Source organism: Polyodon spathula, chromosome 19, assembly GCF_017654505.1.
Source record: "Polyodon spathula isolate WHYD16114869_AA chromosome 19, ASM1765450v1, whole genome shotgun sequence".
In the NCBI taxonomy this organism is placed as follows: domain Eukaryota; kingdom Metazoa; phylum Chordata; class Actinopteri; order Acipenseriformes; family Polyodontidae; genus Polyodon; species Polyodon spathula.
This window is the reverse complement of record NC_054552.1, coordinates 17,548,467-17,574,494: the sequence shown is the minus strand read 5'-3', so window position 1 is coordinate 17,574,494 and position 26,028 is coordinate 17,548,467. Positions and strand designations below refer to the sequence as shown.

The window sequence follows — 26,028 nt, the reverse complement described above, 5'->3', positions numbered from 1 at the left end:
TTGCTGCAATGATAGGTCAAGGGGCCAGGGTAAGGCTGATCTTTTCCTTCATTTGGGTTAACGCTAGGAGAGAAGGACTAAGAGAGGAGCTCTCAGAAAATACGAGAAATTAGTGTTTGTTACGTGCTGTGTGTTATTTCTGTCTGTCTGTAAGTGTCTGTCTTTATCGCACCACTACACAGAAAAAGCACACCTCCGGAGCTGTCGCCACAAAAGCACTATCTGGAGCACCACTGCACAGAGCACCTGCACATTTGGATTCACCCAGGACTGGTGACCGTGCCTTTGTTTTCTGTTCAGGACTGTGTTGTGTTATTCACGCTCCCCGCGGTTTTCACATTGTTGTGTACCGCCGGGGATTTATAATTTGACGGTCGCCAGACCTGGAAATGGCACAATAAACTCTTATTCACTAAATTACCGTTGTCTGCCTGTCACTCCTGCATCACATCACTGCTACACCTGTTCCCCTTACCAACCACTTTGCCACAGTCCCCCATTCGAGCCCATGACTTCAGCATAACTGTGCCATGTTTCCTTGCAGGTGACGTTTTTAATAGTCATTACGTCTGCCAGATGAGTAAGTGTGCTGTCCATCGATGACACAAGTATGTCTTTCACTAGAAATGACTCGCGGGTAACATTAAGAACAAATCCAGCTTTTTTTGCCAAAGGTGGTATCTCCCTTCCATATTAACCAACCAATGGTTTTGGAAACTTTCAGACCTCCCCCGCACGAGTCAGAGGACTGTAGACAGCACACACTATGCCCAGTTCGGGCTCTGTGCTGTTACCTGGATAGGACAGCATCCTGGAGACAGTCCAGCCAGCTGTTTTTCTGCTATGGGTCCTGCTCTAGAGGTCAGGTCCTATTGAAGCAATGTCTAGTGCACTGCTATAGCAGATGCTATGCGCTTGGCATATGAACATATGGAATCCCCCTTACCGGGGGACATTACAGCCCATTCTACCAGGGGCCAGGAAACTTCATGGGCTTTCCTTTATGCCGCCTCCTTAGATGAGCTATGCAATGCTGCTACATGGACAGGTAGTCAGACATTTGCACGGTTTTACCGCCTTGATGTTGCAAACCGAGCGAAACCCACTCTGGGCACTAGGATGTTGCAGGCGGCATGCCCTTAGGCGTCATGTGGGCTCTGAGGCTGACTGAGGCTAAGAGCCGTCTTACATGCAGTTAGACTTCACTAACACTGAGAGTGCCAGCTGCAGCATGCTATCTCGTATTACAACTTAAAGTAAGTCATACAACTGTAAGCAATTAAAGTGCAAGTCACCAATTTCATACCCAACACTGGCAAAATATTTAAAATATAAACACGCTGGGTTCATTGCAGTCATCAACTGCACAGATTAACCATTCAGTAGAATGAGGCATCAAACAAGTGAGTACAACATTGTTAGTGTTTCGTGTTTAGCATGACTACACCCTTGCCGTGGTGTGCCATTGCATAATAAACACTGAAAGCTGCCGCTCTTGTCCCGGTGTTTATGGCATCGTGTGTGTAAATTCACGTTTCACACGCCTTCATCTATTTCTTGCAGATATGGAGCTGTATATATTTTTAAGTGAGAGTTTTGCACTAACCAACATTGTTTGCGTTCTAATATATGGGTGTTGTTATTATTATTATTATTATTATTATTATTATTATTATTATTATTATTATTATTATTATTATTTCTTCATTTAACGACGCCTTAACCAAGTGAAAGGGGAGAACTGACCATGGCGTTTTGATGAGGGAAATCAACTGAAATAAAAAGCGCTGGAAATTAATTAGGTGTTAGTTTTTATTTTAATCTGTGACACAACTGAAATGCAAACACTCAATTTATCACATCGGGGAAATTCATTTTCACCTTAAAAGCGAATAAATGGGAACGCCTGCTATTTGTAATTGTATCCCAAAATGCAGCTGTATCGTTTCCTGTCTGACCGGCGACATCCAGGGTACCAGCAAGTAGTCTGGTTTTCTCAACTATGTAGCTTCCGCTGTAGATTGCTGGAGAATTCAATTGATTGTATTTTGTGGGTTGTGCTTAGATTTCCTAAAAACAAAGAAAGGCGATGATTGCCTGAACGCTTGCATTTCAGACACTCTTACTTAATCTGCGGTGATTGTCGCGGTGGGAGTGTACGGCACAGCTCTTTGGTGAGTGTGAGCGTTTATTTGATACATTATGTGACGCACTAGCCCCAAGCAATGCAAGCAAAGTTTGTTGGAATTATACGTAGTTTTTTTTGTTTTGTTTTGTTTTTCAGCCCAATTGAAAAATGTGTGCTATAATGCTGAAGCAACGGGTTCTATGAGTGGAGATGTGAACTAATTAGTTTATTTTGTATTGTTATAGTTCCCACCGCGAGGATGAATTGTTTTTGGTGAATCCTTGTCGGTTTCACCAATTGGATGAGTCTAAATAAAACAATACAGGAGAATGGTATTAAATGAGCTGCTGTTCTGTGCTGTGAAGTTAATTATTTTCCAGTTGCAGTACCGCTGGAAACAGCCTGGTGGTGCGGGAGTATAATGCGGACACATTTCTTTGTTTTGATCTTGAGTTAAGTTATACTGGTTTATTTCAGTATTTATGTATTGCGTTTATATAACGCCTTTTTCATACAAAAGTATCGCAAAACACTATACAGTACTTAACAGAAAAAAAGAACAGATCACATACATTTGTGTAGCATGACACACATACAATTTCCACAATCAAACCATTTAAATAACAGTGTACACTTAATAATATACAATCATCAATTTTAAAGTTACATTAAAACCCACTATGATAAGAAAGCCATTTTATAAAAGTGTGTTTTTAATCTTGACTTGAAAACTGTAACGGTTCCAGCTTCCCTGACAAACTAAGGCAGAACATTCCATAATTTAGCAGCTCTACAAGAAAAAGCTCTACCTCCGGTGTTGCTTTTGTTGACCCTAGGAATAACCAAAATTACAAAGCTTTAAATAACTATGAATCAGTCAGAGGGGTCCCTGATGTCATTACTTCAGTTTTCTGCTTTGATCTATTACTCAACGTTTGTGTGTTAACTTAATATTTTACTGGGAAATTTGAATACAAATAATTTAAATAAATAAAAAAAAACGTATATAGTGTTTAAAAAATAAATAAGTAAATAAATAAAACTGAAGGTGCTTTACCCTGCTGCAGTTGCCATTGACATAAACATAGACTAGATCAACCAAAGAGACTGCTTATATCAGCAAGCTCAGCTGTCCACTTCACATCTACAGCTAGCTGCATCCTTCTGTAGAATTCTATCGAATTCTGCTTATAGTCGAATGAAAGCTGCTGAGTCATGATACGTTAACGTATTAAATGACATTCCGCTTTGTTGTTTTCCATAGTGGTCCATTATGAAAGGCACTATATAAAATAAAGATTAATTGATTTGATATACTTAAAGAAAATGGACAAATAGAAAAATGTGGCATTTCAAAATCTAATGTGAAATACTGTACTGCTGCTATGGCTTCCTGTACTTTGATATATTGTTGTAGTTTCTTTGATTGCATGATGTTAAATAAAAGATCTTATGATGTTTTTTTGTTTGTTTTTAAATTCTAGGGTGATGCAACTCCTTTGGCTAGAGCTGTAAAAAGCTTGATTTTTGATGCTGCTGGATCTTGCTTCTATGAAGACACTTGGTTTTACAGATATTTATGGCAAGCACATACACCTGGTGCCTATTTTTCCCTTTTTACTATGTGCTAACTGTTCAGCGCACTGCATGGTATTTGTTCCAGTTTACCGCTGTATTGATCAACATTTTTGCTGGAAAAAAATACCACTCACTAAATTCTCATTAGCATTTACCACCAGTTAACACTCTGTATTTTGCTATGCATTAGGACAGTTTACCACATGGTAAATTGCAGCCTGCTTTCTGGCTGGGGAATAGTGTATAAAGGCCCAGCATTCTACTGTGTTCTTTGTCCATCAGGATACTGCAATCCCTGCAATCCCTGTGTGCTGGAGCTCCAGAGTCTTTATGAACAGTGGCTGAGCAGGCATCCATCTCTGCTGGTTCTCAGAAGGCACGACTGCGCCTTATGAAGTTCTCCGCACAAGAGCTGGAGATACTGGTCACTGAGGTGGTCAATAATTATGATGTCTTGTTGGGACCCCTCTCCAAGCAGGCCGTCTGGGAGGCTATGTTGAGCCGCATTAATGCCCTGGGGGTCTGCCAGCGCACTGTGGAGATCCTCAAAAAACGCTGGGCAGACTTTAAAAGGAAAACCAAGGAGAAGCTGACAAAACATGGTGCCTCAAAGGAGCAGCTCAGCCCCCTGGAGAGCCTGGTGGAGAGCACCCTGCAGCCAGAGCATCTCCAGGACACCTCCAGGATCCAGAATGGGCCTGTCCTGGAAGGTAATTGTGATATGCATTGTGTGCCATTATTTAATGTGTTTGGAGCCATTCATTTTGTCAGATAAGGAAACACCTTAACTTACAGTTCCTTCTCACACATAAAAATTGACCCTTTGGTATGTTTCTGATCATATGTTGTGGATGTTGACTTTTTGCAAGTAGCAGTGAGTTACGATCAGTTGGTTTCATAAATACTGTATTTATATTATTTTTGTAGAGTATTTGTTTCATCTTTATAAACTTCAAAATCTAAAAAAGTATTTTGTATAGATCTGATTCACATTTTAATTGCAAATTAATATTAACTGAATTAATGTAGTTGACAAATTGATCCACTTGTAAGTTTGTTCCTGACCAAATTAATAGTATATCATCGATGTAATGTTGCCATAGGTCAATGAATGGTCAAAGTATTCATCTCGCTGTACACATTTTTCTTCCCAAAGTCCTATATACAGGTTTGCATAATTGGGAGCAAACGACACCCCCATTGCTGTGCCTTTTGTTTGTAAAAAAAATATTGGCCCTCAAAAACAAAATAATTTGAATTGACACAATTCTAATAAATCCAAAATAAGGAACAAAATTACAATTACAACTGGATCAATTTGTCAACTATATTAACTACATTTGTTTTTCAATTGAATTTAATGACCTTTTTAACAATGTGAAAGCAGTTGTTTTGAAACATTGGCATATGTTAAAGTGATCCCTCTCAAAAATATAATACAAGATTGTTACATTTCTTTTGTGGTTTATTGGCACTGAAGGAGACCTTTGATGCAGTGTTCCCAAGACGAAGCACTCCGTGATTATATCAAGACTTTCAAACACTTTTTGGCACCGGCTGTATATTTTGTGTGTGCGTCAAACGCAGATATATATATATATATTATCATCATATATATATTATATATATATATCTATATAAGATATATATATATATATATATATAATATATTATACACATATATGCATACAGTCAATTCTTGTTAATACGAATTTCATAGGATCAAAGACAAATTCATACTGTTGAAGTAACTGTAGCACTGGCTACAACCAGGAAAGACTTAAAAGGGTGTGAGAATTGAGCATGTCAGACACTCCCGTGGCAACAGTACTTTTGAGTAGTTTTCTGGATTGTAGCCTGTTTTTCATGGCAACATAAATACACACATACCAGGGGTAACAAAAGATACAGCATGAGCACAGAATACACACATACCAGGGGTACCAGAAGATAGGGCTTGAAACACAGAATACACACATACCAGGGGTACGAGAAGATAGGGCTTGAAACACAGAATACACACATACCAGGGGTACCAGAAGATAGGGCTTGAACACAGAATACACACATACCAGGGGTATCAGAAGATAGGGCTTGAACACAGAATACACAGAATACACACATACCAGGGGTACCAGAAGGCGAGCCCATTTAGCAAGTGCCACATATTGCAAGTGTTGTAGATCACACCGACCCCCCCATATATAGTAGTGCATGGAAAAACAAAGCACTTTAACAACTTTGCTTTGTTGCAGACCCCATTGCCCTTGCCAGAGTGAGGGTGGAGTCTGCCCACACTGCACAGGAAGCACTTGATATTAAAGAGGAGGCCTCAGAGATTGAAGAGTTCCAAGTGAACAACACTGAGCACGGCTCTGACCAGGACCAAGGCTCCTTTGAGTTCCAGTTCGTCCACATTAAAACTGAAGAGCCTGACATCAAAGTGGAGGACTCATGTGAGTCATGGAGCTGGGGTGGTCACAGCTAATGAGCAAGTAGCTTCAGATGACATTGTCACATGCTTTTCTATTACCTGGTTAATGTATTTGCACTTGTTCTGAGTAGCTCTGAGTGCTGCTGCTCAACTAGTTTGTGATTTATATCTCGTATGACCGGGCTATTCTTTTGAACTGTTTTGAAAAGTCCAACAGCTTAACAAACCTGTAACTTCTCCTTTGCTTCCTCATTCAGGTTTGTGAATTTCCAGGGCCACAAATTTTGTGCAACTTTTGCTTTGCAGAATCTTATAATTGAACTTAAATTATTACATTGCATTACATTACAAATTATTCTACACAGAGGAACTGAGTCTGTTTTATAAGGGACACTACACCAAAATGCCATTTGGAAATAAAAGAAAAACTACTTTTCCTTTCATGAAGATTGGTACAAATGGTGTGTCTCCAGCCCACAGTGTGATGTGTTGATCTGCACTTTGAGCTGGACTTGGAGTCCCGGGCAGTCACACTCTGTGTCTCTTCTGTTCTGCAGTGACCATGGATCCTGTGCAGCAGTCTCAACCCTGTCCGTACTGCCAGTACACCTTCACAACGGCACATTACCTGGAGAAGTACTTGCAGAGGAGACACACAAGGAGTACATGGAGATCGTGGGAGTGCAGTCATCCAGCCACATAAATCCACTGTTAAACCACGGATAGCAGCCAGCTTTCTGCTCGGTGAGTAGAGACTGCGATTCCTCTGCAGCGGTTCATTCTCTCTGCCAGTGCTACCTAGAAACATAGTGGTAGCCGTGGCCAGCTGTAACAGTGTTCAAGTATGGCACGTTGTTGTCCATGGTAAAACTGAGGTCAGTGTGAAATGCAGTTTAGTAAACCTGCCGTGCATCTTCTGCACGCTAGAGGATGTTATCTGACTGGAAATTGGTTTGAAATACTATTGAAATTCAATGTTTCACCAGCAGGTGTCACACTCTGAAGATTAGGTCACTATAGAACAGTGGTGCCAAACTCGGTTCCTGGAGGGCCGCAGGGTCTTCTGGCTTTCGTTCTAACTGAGCTTTCAATTACTTCATTAGTCTAATTATTTGATTAATTGGACAAATTTAACACTTCTCTTCAGGTCTCAAAATGTTTCATAGATAGTGTACCTTGAATCAAGTCCATTTTTAAAACCACCAACTGTAAAAGACCTTGAAAAATAAATATGTCAAATTGAACAAATAATTAGATCAATTATGTTAATTGAGAGCTTAAGTTGGAATGAAAACTCTGCGGCCCTTGAGGACTGGAGTTTGACACCCCTGCTATAGAAGGATGTCTTCTTAAACAAAATACTACATGTTATAATTTGATCATACAGGAAATGTAACTAAATACAATACAGTAAATATGGACCAATGTGCAGAAAGTTCAATGTTACATTTTCAAAATGCTAATCTTAATAAAAAAAAAAAAAATACAAATAACCTAATATTTCAAACTGTGGCGAGCAAGTGGTGTTCAATGTACTGTAGTTTAATACTTTAGCGTTTCCAACCCGTAATATGTATCGGTACTTCTGTGTATAGGAATCAAAGGGGATGGGACTGCTTGCTAAAACTGTTTATTATTATTAAGACAGTCAAACCAGCTTGTTTACTTTGAAAAATGATTTCCATTACATGAGAGTAGATGTTAAAACTTCATGCTGATTTGAACTCTGCTCTCGCCAAGACAAGCACCAGCTAAGACGTAGCTTTACGGTAAACTAATGTGATCCATCTGCATCTCCATCCATTTACGTTGCTTTCCATCTGATGGTGTAGATATCCTTCTATTTGATGTTGATGGCTGAAGTGTAGTGCTGGCTGGATCAGCTTATTTTGCCTCCCCAGCGCATCGGCATACACGACGACTGCGATGCTGACTCCGGGGATCAACCACAGTGCGGTCTCCCCAGCGCATCAGCATGACAACAGTCTGGATTGAGTTAAGTAGGGTACATCTCTGGGGTCTTCGAGTGGGCACCTTCCATCCTCTGTGTTTCATCGACTAGCCTAAGACAAGCACATTCTGGCATCCCAGCATCACCCCCCTCTGTCTGCCACTCAACTCAACCCAGCTTAGTTACCCGGACATCAGCATTTCTATCTTTTTATTGTGCTTGAGGTCTCCATCCAGAATCTTTCCGTCTCAACCACAGCCAGCTGCTGCTCCTCTCTGCTGCCTCAGGTAAGTTCTTCACTGTGTGACGCAACTCTTGGCCACTGAATCCGACATCTCTGAGAAAAAGGGTTTTAGAGTGTGCCACAAATCCTCGACCACCCAACTCCACTGGGTAAACCCGGACTCTTGTTGTTCCCCTTCAGCAGCTAGTTGAGCGTACTGAAGTTTCTTCCTCTCATAAGCCTCATCCATCGGATCCTCCCATGGCACTGTTAACTCTACCAGGTGAACAAGGCGTGCTGATCCAGACGACAAGACAATAGTTGGTTGAAGGTTAGTGGTGGCAATCTCAGGTGGAAAAATAAGCCGTTGACCAACATCTGCCAGTATTTTCCAGTCTCTAGCAGCTTCCAGTTGTCCTGGGCGAGGCCTGCTTTTAACACCTTTTCTTTGCGGTTGCTCTCTTGGGTGGAGGAATCTTGTTTCTTGTGTGTAATGCTTTGATGGAATTGATGGCAACGTATTGGTCATGTTACGCTTGTCTTCAAATGCTAAGGCCATACATCGCAGCACCTGGTCATGGTGCCAAGTAAACCGTCCTTGGCTAAGACCCACTTTACATCCTATCAAAATGTGCCTTAATGTTGCAGGTGGTGAACACAAAAGACACGAGGGATCTCCTTCTACCCAGAAGTTTAGGTTCTGTGGTGATGGAAGGCATCATATGATGATGGAAGGCATCATATGTTGACCTGATGAGGAAACTGATCCTCCTCTCTTCCATTGTCCATAGCTCTTGTCAGCTGATCTTGCTTTGTTCCACACTCTCTCATCTCATCCATTCTCCCTGCTTGGCCTGGGAAACAGCCTTTGTGCACCTCATCCTCTCCTCCTGCTTTTTCACCTTGTTGACTACCAGCTTCCTCCGTTGAGCTGGGGCTGCCTTGTGCCATCTAGGAGGAGCTTTACTGAGACCAAGACCCCCTCTTCCATGGTGAACTTGCCCCATGATATCACCGATTTGAAGGGCAGCCTTTGCATCTGTCGCGTGACTCTACGAATGTCATTTCCAGTCAGACCTTGGCGCTTAAACTCCTCGGTTAGAGCGGAGACTGGTAGCTGCAGTATTCCTTTACCATAAAGTCCCACTCTGCTGAGGTAGCGTGGAACTCCCAACCACTTCCTGATGAACCGATTAAATGTTCCAGCTTCTATACTGTTGTCAAAGAAACCTTGTACACAGTCAGTGGCCACAGCAGCCTCGGCAATAGACCAAACTGAAAGAACCACAGTTTTAGTTTGCCCAGAAAAGCGCTGCTGTCTATGCTCTTCAACCCTTCCACTGCTTGTTGTTGTACCATCTCCCAAGACTTCTGTGGCTTCTCAGACACTATTGGTATTGCCTCACCATTAATATAGAACCTTTTATCTACTACTTTACCTTTAATTATAGAGATGCTTCTTGAGTTAGTGTAGGGGTGTCAAACTCAAGGCCCGCGGGCCGAATGCGGCCCTTGGAGGTACTTTATCCGGCCCCCCGCAAAGTTAATTCATTGCGGTGTAATTTGGCCCAGCCCAGTCTATTGGGTTATTACAGGTAAGAACTCCAAATCCCATCAGCCATCAGAAAAGTAGCGGGAAGCTTAGAGCTAAAGAAACTGAAGACAGCGAAAGACAGCCAATCTTATCTCATGCTTGGTGCTTAAGGCGTGTTTTCTGTTAGACACTAGCCTACGGGCCTGCAAAAACGGTAACGTGACTCTCATAATGTCCAAGAAAAGAAAAATCGATAAGGAAGGCAGACTGTTTCAGGAAAGGTGGGAGTTTGAATATTTATTTGTACAGCAGCAAGAAAACCTCCATTTGCTTGGTTGTAAGGGAAGTATTGCAGTGATGAAATAATTCAATTTAAGATGCCAGTATGAAATGAAACATAAAGAAAAATATGGCGAGTTTGAAGGAAAGGAAAGGCAAGAAAAGCTGGCCAAATTAAAAAGAACCCTTGATTTACAGCAGAACATGTTTAAAAAGGGAAAAAGTGAAAGTGATGTGGCAGTAAAGACAAGTTACCTTGTTAGAGCTAATTGCAAAGTTGTCAAAGCACTTTTTTCTGAGGGTGATTTTGTAAAAGACTGCATGCTTAAAGTCACAAAAATAGCCTGTCATGAGAAAAAGCGTGTGTTTTCCAATGTCAGTCTTTCAAGAAATACTGTGGCTAAAAGAGTGGATGACCTGCCTACCGATCTTCAAGAGAGCTCACTGAAAAGCAAGCGATTTCGTAGCTTTTTCTCTTGCTGTTGACGAGAGCAATATTACTGATACCGCTGGGTTATCTATTGTTATCTGAGGTGTTGATGCAGACTTCAGTATTACTGAAGAGCTTTTGGATGTTGCAGCTATGCACCTCACTAGCACAGCAAACGATATATTTCAAGAGCTTGAAGTGTCGGCGCAACATGGAATTACAGTGGGAGAAATTAGTTGGATTGACAGCAGACTCCCATGTGTGGTGAAAAAAAAATTAGCTTGTTTCTTTGGTGTGCAAAAAACTACAGGAGGTGAATTGCCCAACGACACTTACAATGTACCACTGTATTCTACACCAGCAAGCGCTGTGTGGGAAGGTACTGAAAATTGATTACATAATGGTCACGGTTGTGAAAACAATACATTTCATCAGGGTGTAAGGTTTGAATCGCCGGCAATTTCTAAAGTTGCTTGACGAGCTTAATGCTCAATATGGTGATTTGCTGCACCATAACGAAGTTCGCTGGTTTAGCCGCGATGCAGTACTTACAGGGTTCTTTGAATTGTGTCAAGAAATAAAAATCTTCATGCACAATAAAGGGAAAGAAATTAGACAGCTTTCAGATGCAAAATGGAAAGGTATGATGGTGTTAAGGTTCTTCAGCTAAAGTTACATGTGTGTGAAAAACACAAGCAGCAAGGAAACCTTTCCCATTTCCTAAGGTGCCAAGCTGTATGTGATTCTATGGCGGATTTTACTTTTCCTGGTAGTGCATTTGCTGCAAAACGAAAAGTGTTGCGGGTTGAATTTGAGCAGCGTTTTTCAGATTTTCGCAAGTAGCAGTTCCAGTTGCAGCTTTTTTCAAACCCGTTTAGCGTAGATGTGGAAACTGCACCAGAAGACATCCAGATGGAATTTGTTTTGCAGTGCAATATCTCACTCAAGGCTAAGTTTGATTCTGTCTCGGCTGAGCAGTTTTACCCGTTCCTTCAAGTCACATTCCCACAGCTCCGCATTCAGGCTCATGTCAAAGTTTGGCAGTACGTACTTCTGCGTACAGCTATTTGCACTGATGAAGAATAATAAATCTGCTCAAAGATCTCGCCTTAATGACAAGCGTCTACACTCCGTGCTAAAGATCGTTTCAGCACAAAACATGAATCCTGATATTAACAAGCTTTTCTCACAAAAAAGATGCCATATTTCTTCAGTAAATGAGAACGTACAGGGCAGCAACTAGATAAGATAGATAACGTGTATTTTAAATTAATAAGTCATATTTAACGTATATGTGTATGTATTAAAAACGGAATATAAACATGCGTTTTCTATATCGCCTATTAAAATGCATGTGTATATGTAAAAGGTGTGTATTGTGTGGCCCGCGAATCAAACGTTAAATTAAGATATGGCCCTTGGTAAAATTGAGTTTAACACCCATGATTTAGTTAGCTTGAATTGCATTCGTGCCCATTTAATGTTATTTGTTAATTTGCCCAATAACCGATTAGTGCAGGGTACTGCTGTAGATACTCTGCAGTCAACAGAGTATCTATACCAGTTACTATAATATACTAGTAATGTTATGAAAAATAAATGTTCCAAAACCCTGTACAGCACCCTGTTTACATGCAGGGCCTGTAAACACTAGTCCTTTCCCAAAGCAAAGCTTTCTCATTGGATAGAGCAATTATTTCAGCCTTTCCTTTCTGGCACTTTTCCAGTTTAATTTGAAACCATACGAAGTGGGGATAGATGCTGTACAGCCAGCAGTAGCTGCATGACAAGAACTGTGATTGAGCACACAGTGAGAAATGAGAATGACAAGAAATATTCAGTGGGCTGCAAATCAGCTGAATATCTGATAAATCTGAGTGATATTATCAGGAGCTTTTCCCATTCACTCCCACTGTATACTGACAGGGCATTTCACTGTGTGGTCCAGTGGTTAACCAACAGGTCCCCGGTTCAAATCCCAGCTCAGCCACTGACTCATTGTGTGACCCTGAGCAAGTCACTAACCTCCTTGTGCTCTGTCTTTCGGGTGAGACGTTGTAAGTGACTCTGCAACTGATGCATAGTTCACACACCCCAGTCTTGTGTCTTATAAAGTACTTTGTGATGGTGGTCCACTATGAAAGCACTATATAAAAATAAGATTATAATAATAATAATAATAATAATAATAATAATAATAATAATATACAGAGCGTGACTACGTGGTTTCACTGTAATTGTTGTTGTTATTCATTGTAGGCTAAGATACAATTTACAATGAACCCTTAAAGGCATGTCAGTCAAAGTGTCTTGTTTGCCATGAACAGTTTTAAATGCTATCCTTTTTGTTTTTGATTAGTTGAGTCCATCAGTTAAACTAGATCAGCATGACAGATGTAGTGCACTAGATGTGCCTGACAGGGTGATTAAGTGAGTTTGATCCACTTGCTTGGACTAACATTACCATTGTTACCAAGTACCATTGCTAATCCTGTACCTAAAGTTCATTAGCTCATTGGGATCATCAGTTAAACTAGATCAAGTTTAGTAGTGATTGCAGCACACTAAACCAAACCCTTGCAGATCCACATTAAGAGGATTCACTTAGTCCTGTGAAGGTAGAGACTGCAATAGTCTGCTTCCTCTGATTTGTTTCCTTTGTCTTTATTTGCTTGCAGATCTGTGTAACACAGTATAAGTTGCACTCTAGAAAACCTCCTTTTACGTGCCTCATGTCTGCATTACATTATCCAGGAATAATGTCTGCTAAAATTACTTAATAATAGAAGTAATGTATATCTGTTATAAACGTATTTTATAATACATCCTTGTAGACCTTAAACGACCATGGTCATTTCACATGGTAATGTTGCACTTTTAGATGCTTTTCCAATATTAATGCTGTGCATTTATAGTGATGGTGGTGTTGTTACTGTTCTGCTTGCCCTGCTTATCATACCTCTTCATACACTGTGCTTTACAATGCTTTCACGCATTACACTGTGCTATCGTGAGGCAGTGTGGTCCAATGGTTAAAGTCCAGGGCTTGTAACTAGAAGGTCACCGATTCAAATCACATCTGTACCACTGACTGGCTCACTCTGTGACCCTGAGCATGACTCTGAGATGTTAAATCAATGTCCTATTGTAAGTGACTCTGCATATAATGCACAGTTCACAGCCTACCTCTGTAAAGCACTTTGTGATGGTCCACGATGAAAGGCACTATATAAAAATACAGATAATAGTAATATTATATCGTACATTGTGCTTTACAATCCTTTCACACATTACACTGAGGATAGTTTATTTTACTTCTCAAACAAGAGAATAACCCTGTTGTAAAAGGAGAAGTGCTGAAATTCAGGTTTCCTTGGTAACCCTACTCTAATCATATGCCTGCTCTGGCACATGCCACGCAGTGAGGTTTATTAAATTGGTCTCAGTAATGATGTCATTTAAACTATAAGAACATGACATGGAGAAAAACCACATCTCAAATTGCGATTGTCACTTAAGTGTATTTATGTGTAAAAGTAATTTTAAATCCATGTTCTTATGTAAACGGCTTAGGTGCTGAGATCTGCCGCTGTTCAAGTCAGTTGACTGCACCCCATTGTTGGTTCTTTTACATGAATTCCAGATTTAAACACTATTTTACCTCAAAGCAGCAAAACAAATCGTAAACAAAGTGGAACAAATTAGGTCTGCTCTTTGCTTTTTTTTACACTCATAACTATAAACCTGATGTGTTTTCAATGTATGCGTGTGAGGTAAAAAATTGTATGTTGTTCTGCATGTTTGAAATAATGTTGTATAAATGGCTGATTTGGGTGGAGGTGCAGGTTATCTTCTGGACAGGCAGCACTGACAGGATTGTGATCGGGGTGGAGGTGCAGGTTATCCCCTGGACAGGCAGGACTGTGATCAGGGTGGACGTGCAGGTTATTTCCTGGACAGGCAGGACGGTGATCGGGGTGGAGGTGCAGGTTATCCCCTGGACAGGCAGGACTGTGATCGGGGTGAAGGTGCAGGTTGTTCTCTGGACAGGCAGGGCTGTGATTGGGGTAGTGGTGCAGGTTATCTTCTGGATAGGCAGCACTGAGGACTGTGATCGTGGTGGAGGTGCAGGTTGTCCTCTGGACAGGCAGGCTTGACAGGACATGATCAGGGTGTGGAGGTGCAGGTTATCCTGTGGACAGGCAGCACTGACAGGACTGTGATCGGAGTGGAGGTGCAGGTTATCTTCTGGATAGGCAGCACTGAGGACTGTGATCGTGGTGGAGGTGCAGGTTATCCTGTGGACAGGCAGCACTGACGGGGACTTCGATCAGGGTGGAGGTTGTAGCATCAGAGGGGAGTCATCATATCATTCTGTGCATGAAAGTAACATAATTGGAATATACAGAGGGGATCTTAAACCATTCTCTGTGTCTTCTTGGTTTCTGGTCTCCAACTCCCCCACTGACTAAAAATGTTTTTAGAAAGAGTTGTAAACTAACTGCTGGACAAGTGTTTTATCTCTACCTATCACTGAATGAGTCATTTCGGTGTCAGTAGTATTTTGCTGAGGGCAACTTCCAGACAATTCTGAGTACCTTGACACTAAGATGAGAACCAGTCCTTGTCATAAGTCCAGCCGACAGGCGACGAAATAGCGGACCAATGGAGAACAAGGGGCTGCTTTGGTAAGAGAACAACCAATGAAAGGCACTTCACGTGGACTCAGACACTGCCCAAAATAACCAGACTAAGTAATCACAGGGTTGAAGAGAGTATCAACTTCTGAGGAAGGGCCCTGCCGTCTGTGCTACGAGAGACTGAATCAGTGAGCGGGATACTGCATTAATCAGAAAGTGGGTCTTTGTTTCCATGTATCTGCATGAAACAAACTGAAGCAAAGCGGTACAGAAGAATTGCCACAAGAACACTTTTACAAACTATATAACTTTTCAATTGCAATGCATTAGCTGAACTGAGTTACGTCTGATCCACTGAACTATTCCCAGTGGGAAAACTGCCAACAACAAAGAATGTTGCAAACCTTGGAGATCAACAAGCTGATCTTCATTTGAAAAGAACTGTTTGTGTTGCGAGCCTATGAAGTACAATGCGTACAGCAAATTAACTGCATATTATTATTCACGCATATCTCTAACCAATAGCCTTTCCTTTCTTTAATATTAGATTTGTTGTGCACCCCTTGTTTCCTTAAATTATTGTTTTATAATTCTGACACTTTGTGTGGATGTCAATTGTTGTCAAGGGAATCGGAGTTCTACGTGACATCACCAAACTATTATGGTATGTCTCAGTTATTAACATTTGGAAGTTCTTAAACAGTGTGAAGAGCCTAATTTATATATAATTAAATTGTACACCAAAGTCACTACAAGGAGCAGGTTGTCCTCTGGACAGACAGCACCGAGAGGCCTGTGATCGGGGTGAAGGTGCAGGTTATCCTCTGGACAGGCAGCACTGTGATCGGGGTGGAGGTGCAGGTTATCCTCTGGACAGGAAGGACTGTGATCGGGGTGGAGGTGCAGGTTATCCTCTGGACAGGCAGGACTGTGATCGGGGTGGAGGTGCAGGTTATCCTCTGGACAGGCAGGACTGTGATCGGGGTGGAGGTGCAGGTTATCCTCTGGACAGGCAGGACTGTGATCGGGGTGGAGGTGCAGGTTATCCTCTGGACAGGCAGGACTGTGATCGGGGTGAAGGTGCAGGTTATCCTCTGGACAGGCAGGACTGTGATCGGGGTGGAGGTGCAGGTTATCCTCTGGACAGGCAGGACTGATCGGGGTGAAGGTGCAGGTTATCCTCTGGACAGGCAGGACTGTGATCGGGGTGAAGGTGCAGGTTATCCTCTGGACAGGCAGGACTGTGATCGGGGTGTGGAGGTGCAGGTTATCTTCTGGACAGGCAGGCGGAGGCAGCACCGTCGTCACTCCACTCGGATGCACAGGATTTATTTAAGCAGGAGTACACAGAAAAATCACAGCTGATACCAGAAATAGTAACAACCAGACAGCAATACACAGAGGTGTATAATTACAGACTAACAAAACTGAGGCAGAGGACAAGCCGCTGTTCCTGTTGCAGGAGCCTGTGTAGCTGTGCATGTATTTGTTTCTGCTGAAGTGGATGATGCATTATGTATACTTTGAGACACCATTGTCACCTTTTTTTAATTTTTTTAATTTAAATTTTTTTTTTTCCAGCCCTAACCTGCATTGCAGCAAATAGTTTGTACACATATTTGGGTGGCCAGAAAAACACGCTTCTCTTCTGATGGGGTACACACTGATCATCTAAATGACAACTAAGCACCATTGTTTGGGATTATGAGGTAGATATAAGTATAGGCGCAGTACAAATAATTGCAGGTGCAAAATTCTAATTGCATTGCGGCCAGGCAATTATTTTGCACTGCGGCCTATGATCCGCAGTTCTGATAGCGAGGGTATCAGTTGAGCGCGCTGGTGTATTTAGTGCCGCGCTTGCAACCGAGAGGTGATGGAGTTAGGAACACAGAGAGCAGTAGGTACTTGATGACATTTGTGGAGCACGAAAATACAAACAAAGTAAAACGTCAAAAAGGGCAGCAAAGTTCTCTTGGCGTACGGAAATGGAACGTTTTCTGAGAAGGAGCTGACAGTCCATGTCGCTCAGATGAGATGCCCATGCTCCATACACAAAAGAACTGTGGTTGTATAAGATGGTCTTAAGCACCCAGCAGTGCTGTGATCAAAGAGGAGGATCTGGCACGATGGCCTCTGGTGCTGCCGACAGTATCAGGTAGAAATGAAACGCAAGCGGAGGAACATTCACATTGCAGTAAAGTCTGCGGAGAATCACCCCATAGAGAAGGTCACAGCCAGGACATTCACTGCTGAAGTGCAGGGAGATGTGGAGAGTCTTGCAGAGATGTGTAGCTCTGACTACTTCACATGTCTTTTAGGGATGAGTAGCTCTGACTACTTCACATGTCTTTTAGGGATGAGTAGCTCTGACTACTTCACATGTTTTTTAGGGATGGGTAGCTCTGACTGTACTCCATGTCTGGCAGGGATGGGTAGCTCTGACTGTACTCCACATGCTCATAGTCCTGAACCCAGTGACAGTACAGATAGACACCATCATTCTAGGAGTTCTGTACTCTGTTACAACCAGGAGCTATTTTACTTGGTCCATGCAAGTGGAATAGCATATATGAATGTACAGTACACATTAGTAGTGTGTGTGTGTGTGTGTATGAAGTATGATTGTATAGTGTTTGTCTATGTATTGTAGGTATAGTCCATATGTGTGTAGTTGTGAAAGTCACTTTGCAAATGGACAGCACTATTGGAGAAAAGAGATTAGACCCAGTTACATCCTGGGGAATTTATACCAGCAAAAAAAATATTTGAAGTGAACACAATGTAGCCTCTTCAGAAGGACATGGAGGCCAGTTTTCTTGAGGTTTGTATTGATGTAGCACATTTTAAAGTGAGGCAGCATGTGTGCTTTTATAAAACTGAAAATACTTGAATAATGATTACTTTTTATAACAGTGGTACCGAAAGTACTTTTTTACTATATTGAAGTGGACGGTCACTTTTTTTCAAAGTCCAGGACTAAACAAATGCCATTAAACAAAGGAATATTAAGTCCTTTCAATACCTCTGTACAAATCCATGCAATAAAGTACTTCAATCACTGTGCAGCTATATTGTGCTTTTCTTTCATACCAGATATCTAGGCTGTTCATTTAATTTTTTATTTTATTTTTGGTCACGGGATGCCCTTTTTAAAGTTTTATATTTTATATTTCTTAATTAAACTTGTTGATTGTGAAACAAGATCTCTTCAGTTTTTTTTAAGTTTAAGACTATGGTTCTGTTTCATTGATAATGTAAAAATAAAATAAAAAAGGCAGCTCCTTATTTTTAATTCAAACAGAACGTAAAGAGCAAGTTCAGTTAAATTGCTTTTCTCTGATTTAAAATCTAATGACTTGTTGCAAAACTGTTAACCAGTTTTGCAAATAATAGCTTCCTCTTAATTGCGATTTAAAGAAATCGTTTTAACTTCACTCGCTGTTTGTGTTCGGTTTCAATGAAACGGAATCACAGCCTCAGTTAAGTTATGGATGAAAACACTAACGTGAACTTGGGCATCAAAAGGGACATCACATGATCAAAAAAAAAGACGATCAAAATACTTAAGTAGAGTAACTTTCAAAAAAAAAAAAAAAAAACAGGAACACAGAAAGTAGAAATAAAACACTTTTTTTTTTCTTCTGAAACCTGACACTTGCTCGAGATACTATTGCAAAATGAAATGCTGAACCCAGCCTGAGACAAAAGGATAAACAGCCCCACAAATAGACAGGACTGGCTACAGCATTCTTTCAAAGCAAGCTGCAACAAACAGCTATATCAGATTTCATAAAATCCACAGCAGACACAAAACCAAACTATAATAATTCTGCCAGCAATTAAAATGATCAAGAGTATTAAGTTAATCAAAAATATTCTGTGTATTATGTAGCATTATTAAATATAAAAAATAGTTCAACATATTTATACAAAATCGCTAGCTGTGAATTGAAGTGACTATTTTATTATTTCATTTTCATTCTTGCAGTAACTCTTCATGCTACTCATCACTGACAATCTCCTTGTGGTTAACAGTCCTGTTCTGAAGTATTATGTGCCTATGCATAGTAAACCTGTTATGCGTGAGAGGACAAGTATATCGGGTCACTGGGGTTCATAGGGGTTGCTGTTTAATCATTCAGAGGCATCATTTAAAATGCCGATCATTGTGATTTCCATTGCTTCAATGACAGTATCCATCCTTGGCAGGATGTTGTAAACAGCAGATCATCAATTCTTGACTCCTGTCAGCATAGTGCAGCATGTTGTCTGCGCTAGTCAGGGCACACATAGTAGTTTAATACAACTTTATTTAGTCTCATAGTGCCTTTAACCACCTTGTATTTAAATAGGTAAATGTTGGAACAGTTGGGAAGCCATACGGTGTACCCAGACTTCTCATAGATACATATCCCACCTGTGCTGCACTCATGCCATGGAATTGGTGTTCCCTCACTGTCCTGGCTTTACTGCAGTATACCCAGACTTCTCATAGATACAGTGCTTCAGTCCTCAGGCCATGCCCTGGCTTTATTCAACATTTTTTTTCAATGAGAGCAGCTCTGAGCACAAAGATCAGTAAGTATCACTTTTATTGCTTTTGGAACAATTACTAGAAAAGAAACTGTTTTAATTCCAAAAACCAAGATGTCAGGCATCTTGGTTTTTGGAGAGGCCTGGTATTGAAAGCTCTGTACATGTTGATGAATAGATCTCATATAAAACTCCTGAAGTAAAGCAGCTCGTTAACATAGAAAATATTATTAAACACAATATTCCATTTAATCCGAAATACAATTGCAAAGCATGTTCTTGTTTTGAAATTGATCAAAATCAGTGTCCTTGGCAAGCAAGGAGCAGTAAGAAATAGATGATTAATGGTTCCCAGGGATGTTCTATAGCTGGGTGGCACAGCACTGTAGCTTGAAACACTTTTAACGGAAACAAAGGTGCTTACGCTCCTGTCTACAGTACATTGCCTTAAATGATTAATGACAATAAATTAGAAAGAAATACATTTAGAAATACACTTATTTATTACATTCTTTTGCATTTCAGATTAACATTTCAACATTTTCTTTAAAATTTAAATATACTACAGCAAAGCTTTCAGGTATTCTTACTTAGTTTCAGTACCCCTTTCACTGCCCCCATCTTCACTCTTTAGTTCTAGTATAAGTTTTCTTAACTTTAGGACAACTTGTTTATGAAGAGAAAAGTATCGGCTCCTGTCACAAAGACGGCCGGAGTGGGTGGCGTCAGACCAGAAGCAGGAAAATAAACAGAGAGAGAGGTGGAGTTTGGTGGAGCTGAGCGAATGGTCTCGCGCAGCATTTAATGAGTGAACAGACACAGAAAATAAACGGTTGGAACAAACAAAAACACAGGCCACGGCACATTCGCCAAAATAAACAGACTTACAAAACAGACGATACAGACAAACATGGTGAGCAGATATTTATCTACTATTATTATTATTATTATTATTATTATGATGATTATTTTTACCTCTGTCTCCTATCCCGTTCTCCACTCACCGAACACCCAACAACGAGTATGTGACAACGTGCATCTATATATGCTGTTGTGCTGGGATTCAATTACCAATTAATTATTCACTTGAATCCCAGCACGTGAATTAATAAAGTCCCCGTGCTCGCATATTATTACATTTTACTTGCACGTGAAGTGCTGTGCGATTCTCGTGCCTAAATACACATATACATTTTAAACACTTGTGTTACACAGACCCATTTATATCCCGTGTACCAATGTCTATACACCAACATTTAAACACACCACACGCAACACATAACAGATAATATACACAGGGGCGGGCACTTTGTCACAGCTCCCTACACTCATTAAACCACAATTCAAGATAACAGATTAAGGACTAAGCATTTAGTGAAGTAAAAAGCAAAATACACAATTTCTAGTAATTTAACAACTAATCTTTTAACAAAAACCAAACAAACTTCTATCATTTAAAGTATTCGTTCATGATGAAAATATCGCCCCCCCTCGCTTTAGTATTGTGTGTGTCCGCCTCCTTTTGCTTTTATTACGGCTTTCAGATGTTTGTAATAATTCCTTACCAGTATGTTGCATCTTGATGTCTGACGTATTTCCTTAAGCTCAGACAATTTGGATACACAATATTTGGCTGCAGCTTTTTGCAGATCAGTCCAAAACATTTCAATTGGATTGAGATCTGGTGATTCCGAAGGCCTTTCCAGAACTCTTTCTTCAAGAATTCCAGAGTTGACTTTGGGTATACCACTAGACCTTGGCTTTAACAGTATTTTCCAATAATCTCTGATCAGGCTTAAGTACTGTATTTTGCTGTAATAATTCCAGAGGGGTTGAGCCTGCTGGCAGTGCAATCAGTCAGTTGTGTTGAAGGCAGAGTAGCAGCTGCAAGGCGGGGACCCTGACTTTGTTGCCAGGCACCTGTCACTTAGTCGGATGAAAAGGCCTGGGGAGAACCCTGTTAAATGACTCTGTATGGTCATTTAATTCGTCAGACTTGGATAAAGGCCTTTTAGCCAGTATTTCACCCAAAGGGCCAATCTGAAAGGCTCTTGTTTTTCACAACACAACAGCCCATTAGGAGGTGTGGTCATAGGAGGCTGTGTGGTCCAGTGGTTAAAGAAATGTCCTTGTAACCAGGAAGTCCCTGGTTCAAATCCCAGCTCTGCCCCTGACTCATTGTGTGACCCTAAGCAAGTCACTTAACCTCCTTGTGCTCTGTCTTTCAGTTGAGATGTGTTGTAAGTGACTCTGCAGCTGATACATAGTTCACACACCCTAGTCTAGTATGTTGTAAAAAGCTTGGTGATGGGGGTCCACTATGAAAGGCACTATATAAAAATAGAGTATTATTATTATTGTGTATTTTGTATTTTATTTAGTTTATACCCAGAATAAAACCGTGGTATGAAGAACGAAATGGCGACCCTCTTCTCTCCCTTTTGAAAGCTTCTGCCGAATCTTTCTGTTTCTCTGGGTTAAGTCAGATGTACAAGAGGAAATTTAAAAACCACAAAAACAGAACAAAGAAAAAGGGAAATCACAGAGCTAGAACTGGGGCCTGCTAGGCCTGTCATTCATTTCATCAGCTTAATTTCTGAAATTCAGCTACTACTCCCTTTGAACAAGAAACAGCACTATAGTTACATGCACACAAGAATGCTGGCACTTTTCTGAAAAGTAATTCAAATTTCAAAAGTCATTCTAATTTGTATAACCACACTTAAGACAAGTTGAACTTGTTTACGCCACACTCGCTCAGCAACTTGAAACACCTGCTCGGCTTTTAGGCAAGACTTTCTTGTAGAACAAACTATTTGGGTTTCCATTTAACATCTCTAATCCCAGCTCTCAGCAAATAAACATTCAACATCCAAAAGACAAAGTGATATGGCATTGTATTAAAGTGTAACTTCTATCATTTCCATAAGTGGCTAATAAAGGCACATCCCACTCAATATTCACGTCCAGTGTAATAGCAATATCCACGTCTATTTTAATATCCCTTGCAGTTTTGTTTTATTGCATGCTTTGAGCCCCAACATGCGTGAAAACAAACTGCACTGCACAGGATTTTACTATGGACATGGATACTGAGTGTTACGTGACTTTTATTAGCAACATTTTTAACTGACATGTTACCCTTTTATTAGAACAGTCCAACATTTTATATACTGAGCATCAAAAGAAATGTATCACTTATATTTGAACATCAAAAAAAACTATATTTGGATAAAATGCACTAGATGTAATGTAAAAATGACAATCTCTGTTTTAGAGCAGGTGCAGTGACTTTTTATTGTGCTGATTAACAATTGACATCACGAAGATTCTGCAAAATGATCTGTCGATCTTGGTCAGTGGTTGTGACTCTTGGTCTCCCAGTTCGTGGCCTGTCATTGAGAGAGTGCATCTGGATATACCGTCTCGCCAGGTTTGAAATTGCTAGCTGTTAGCACCCAAGATGGCGAGCCACAGTACACTGCCCTAGTCCTGCCTCCAACATGCCGATTGCACGAAGGTGCTGCTCTCTTGACAGACGTGGCATATTGTTTTTTTCTTTTTTGATTTTCTTTATTGCTTTTATTCAGACTTGCAATTCAACAGCTGAAATCACTCCATATCCAGTGTCCAATCAACTGTCTCACTAATTAGGTGATTAAGTGCATATACTTCAGTCATAATCACTCAAGCATGTCATGGTCAAGGATGAATGGTCGAGTGAGTAAAAAGAAACCAGAAACATTTCATCAATGTCCATCATTTATATACCTTATTTTTTTCGAAAATAAATGTGTTTTAAGAGTGATACATTTCTTTTGATGCTCAGTTTACAAAAATCGGTAATCTTTCATTCCATATATGGGGCTGGTGGAAGCATACATTGTCCATATTCAAAGGTTGATTTGCAAGTACAGATATCACTATGTTATATAACACTGTAAGCACTATCTTCAATGTTGTCTTCCAATATTTCAGAAGAATCATCCTGACGTCTCCTGTGACAAGCCTGATGGTGATCAACCCCGGCCTTCCTCCTCACATACTCTAATCTCCAGCATTTCCACTGCTACTTCAAAGAAGTACAGTTCTACTCATCCTCGTCAGCTGAGAGCCACCAATGCCTTGGCAGACTATATAGCTGACACCATTACTCCACTGTCCCATGTTGATCATCCCAGCTTCTGCATATTTGTTGAGGCACTGGATCCAAGCTACAATGTTCCCTGCAGCAAAACCCTGTCAACAGTGTGTCTTCCTGCCAAGCATAGCAGTATCCACAGTCACCTTGTCACCCTGCTACACTCTGCACCCAGGGTGTGTGTCACTGTTGATATGTGGTCATCACGCCAGATGAAATCTTTTCTCGGCATCACAGGCCATTTCATCCTTGACTGGAAGCTCTATGATGTCCTGCTGGCCTCCAAAAGGTTTAAGGGGCGTCACACAGGAGACAACGTCGGTGTTGTGTTTGAAGAGACTATAAACCAATTTGGGATTAAAGGGAAAATTACCAATGTTATCACTGACAATGCCAGTAATATGAAGAAAACATTTAGACTGCCTGGATTTGAGGAGGTCGGTCAGTGTGATAGTGACACTGACAGTGGGGATGAGGATACTGTGTTGGAGAGAGTTGACGTTGTGGAATCCCTTGATGTACTCCCCCATCATGAAGGCTGCTTTGCTCATGTCATGCAGCATGTTGTAAATGATGGCCTGTCCAAGTGCCCAGCATCCCGGAAAGCCCTTGCCAGAGCTGGTTCTCTTGTGACCCACGTCCACAAATCAACCATTGCAGCTGGCATTCTGGATGGAGAAAGAAAGCTTCAGCCTGCAACTGCTGTACGCTGGAACTCCGATCTCAAGATGATGCGATCCATTTTGAGGGCTGACCAAGATAAACTCAGGCAGATCAATGCACCAGTACAGCTGACCCCAGCAGACATCCAATGCCTTGATGAACTTGTAGCTATTCTGGAACCTTTTGAGGATGCCACTCTCCTCACCCTAGGTTTCAACATTGTTTCTGCCAGCTATGTCATTCCCAGCATCATTGGACTAAGGACCTTCCTGAGCAACTTTAATGCAAAGTACAGTGCACAGCTGGTGAGTGCCCTCAAGGTATCCCTGGAGAAGCGGCTCTCCCCTTATGAACAGATGCCTCTTTACAAGTTGGCAGCTCTACTGGACCCCCGCTTTAAGGCTGCGTGGTGCCCAGAGCAGCTACTGACAGCCACAGTTCTTCTCCAGCAGGAGTGTGCCACGTTTGCTCCACAATCTTCCCAACCTGCCTCTGCCCAGGATCCACCTCCAAAGAGAAGCAAATTGTTCTCTTTCATGTCGGCTCCCATACCAGCCACTTCTGCTTCCACAGAGGTAACAGACTACCTGTCTGCCCCCTGTCTCCCAGAAGGGTCCGACCCCCTTGCCTTCTGGAAGAGCCACGAGCCTCAGTTTCCTGCATTGGCAAAGCTAGCTGCTAGGTACCTCAATGTGCCAGCCACCTCAACCGCAGTCGAGAGAGTGTTTAGTATTGCTGGCAGGACCTTTAGGCCAGATCGGTGTTCAATGAGCGACTCCAGGTTTGAAACACTAATGTTCATCAAGTGCAATCGCCACATGCAATAAAAGCAATGGACAATCATATTGACTTACTTGGATGGGACTGTATTGATTTGTTCATAATGTGATTTCTGATGGTGGGGAAATATGGGTCATTACACATGCTAGGGATTGATGAATCTTGTCACTATAATGGCAGTAATAATGTGTCTTATTATGTGTTTTGTGAATTATAGAACTGTCACCTGCCTGTATATGTGCTTGTATAAATAAATGTTGAAATACAGTACAGTATGCATTGTTATTTTACAATATTTATAAATGTATTTGTAAATCAAGGTTAATATTGAAATATAGTTCAAATTTTAATGGACAATGGTTGAAATATTTAAATAATTACAATCAATTCAAATATATTTCTAAAAAAAACGTTTCAGTATTCTAAGTCACATGTACATTTATATAAAGTATTTAAATAGTCAAACCCATTTACAACGTACCTGGGATATAACATACACACTGATATAAAGAACCAGTATCATGGAACCAAATAAAATTGTTTAAATTCTCCTTTAGTACGTACTCTGATAGTGCAGTGAAATGCCCACACCACAGTAAATAAATTAGGTGGGCATTTGCACAAAGGGAAAATCTGGAGTGGATAAAACGTTCTTTAATTTAATTAAAAGTCTAAATAAAGACCTTTAACTTGCTAATAACACAGTTCTAA

The 26,028-nt window shown here is 40.9% G+C and overlaps 1 protein-coding gene across 1 annotated transcript; it reads left to right on the top strand.

The window, feature by feature from the left end:
- Positions 1-1,982: 1,982 nt before the first annotated feature.
- On the top strand, positions 1,983-23,799 carry LOC121294464. The gene is made up of 5 exons (XM_041218174.1): positions 1,983-2,174; positions 3,613-4,416; positions 5,962-6,162; positions 6,698-6,884; positions 23,712-23,799. The coding sequence occupies exons 2-4, from the start codon at positions 4,098-4,100 to the stop codon at positions 6,841-6,843; spliced, it is 666 nt and encodes a 221-aa protein (XP_041074108.1). The 5' UTR covers positions 1,983-2,174; positions 3,613-4,097; the 3' UTR covers positions 6,844-6,884; positions 23,712-23,799.
- Positions 23,800-26,028: the final 2,229 nt, after the last annotated feature.

Bases quoted from the DNA above. Each gene is read 5' to 3' on its own strand.
- LOC121294464 (XM_041218174.1), top strand. From the start codon at position 4,098: ATGAAGTTCTCCGCACAAGAGCTGGAGATACTGGTCACTGAGGTGGTC. The intron at 4,417-5,961 runs GTAATTGTGATA...GCTTTGTTGCAG, and splicing joins GAATGGGCCTGTCCTGGAAG to ACCCCATTGCCCTTGCCAGA. The intron at 6,163-6,697 runs GTGAGTCATGGA...TCTGTTCTGCAG, and splicing joins CATCAAAGTGGAGGACTCAT to TGACCATGGATCCTGTGCAG.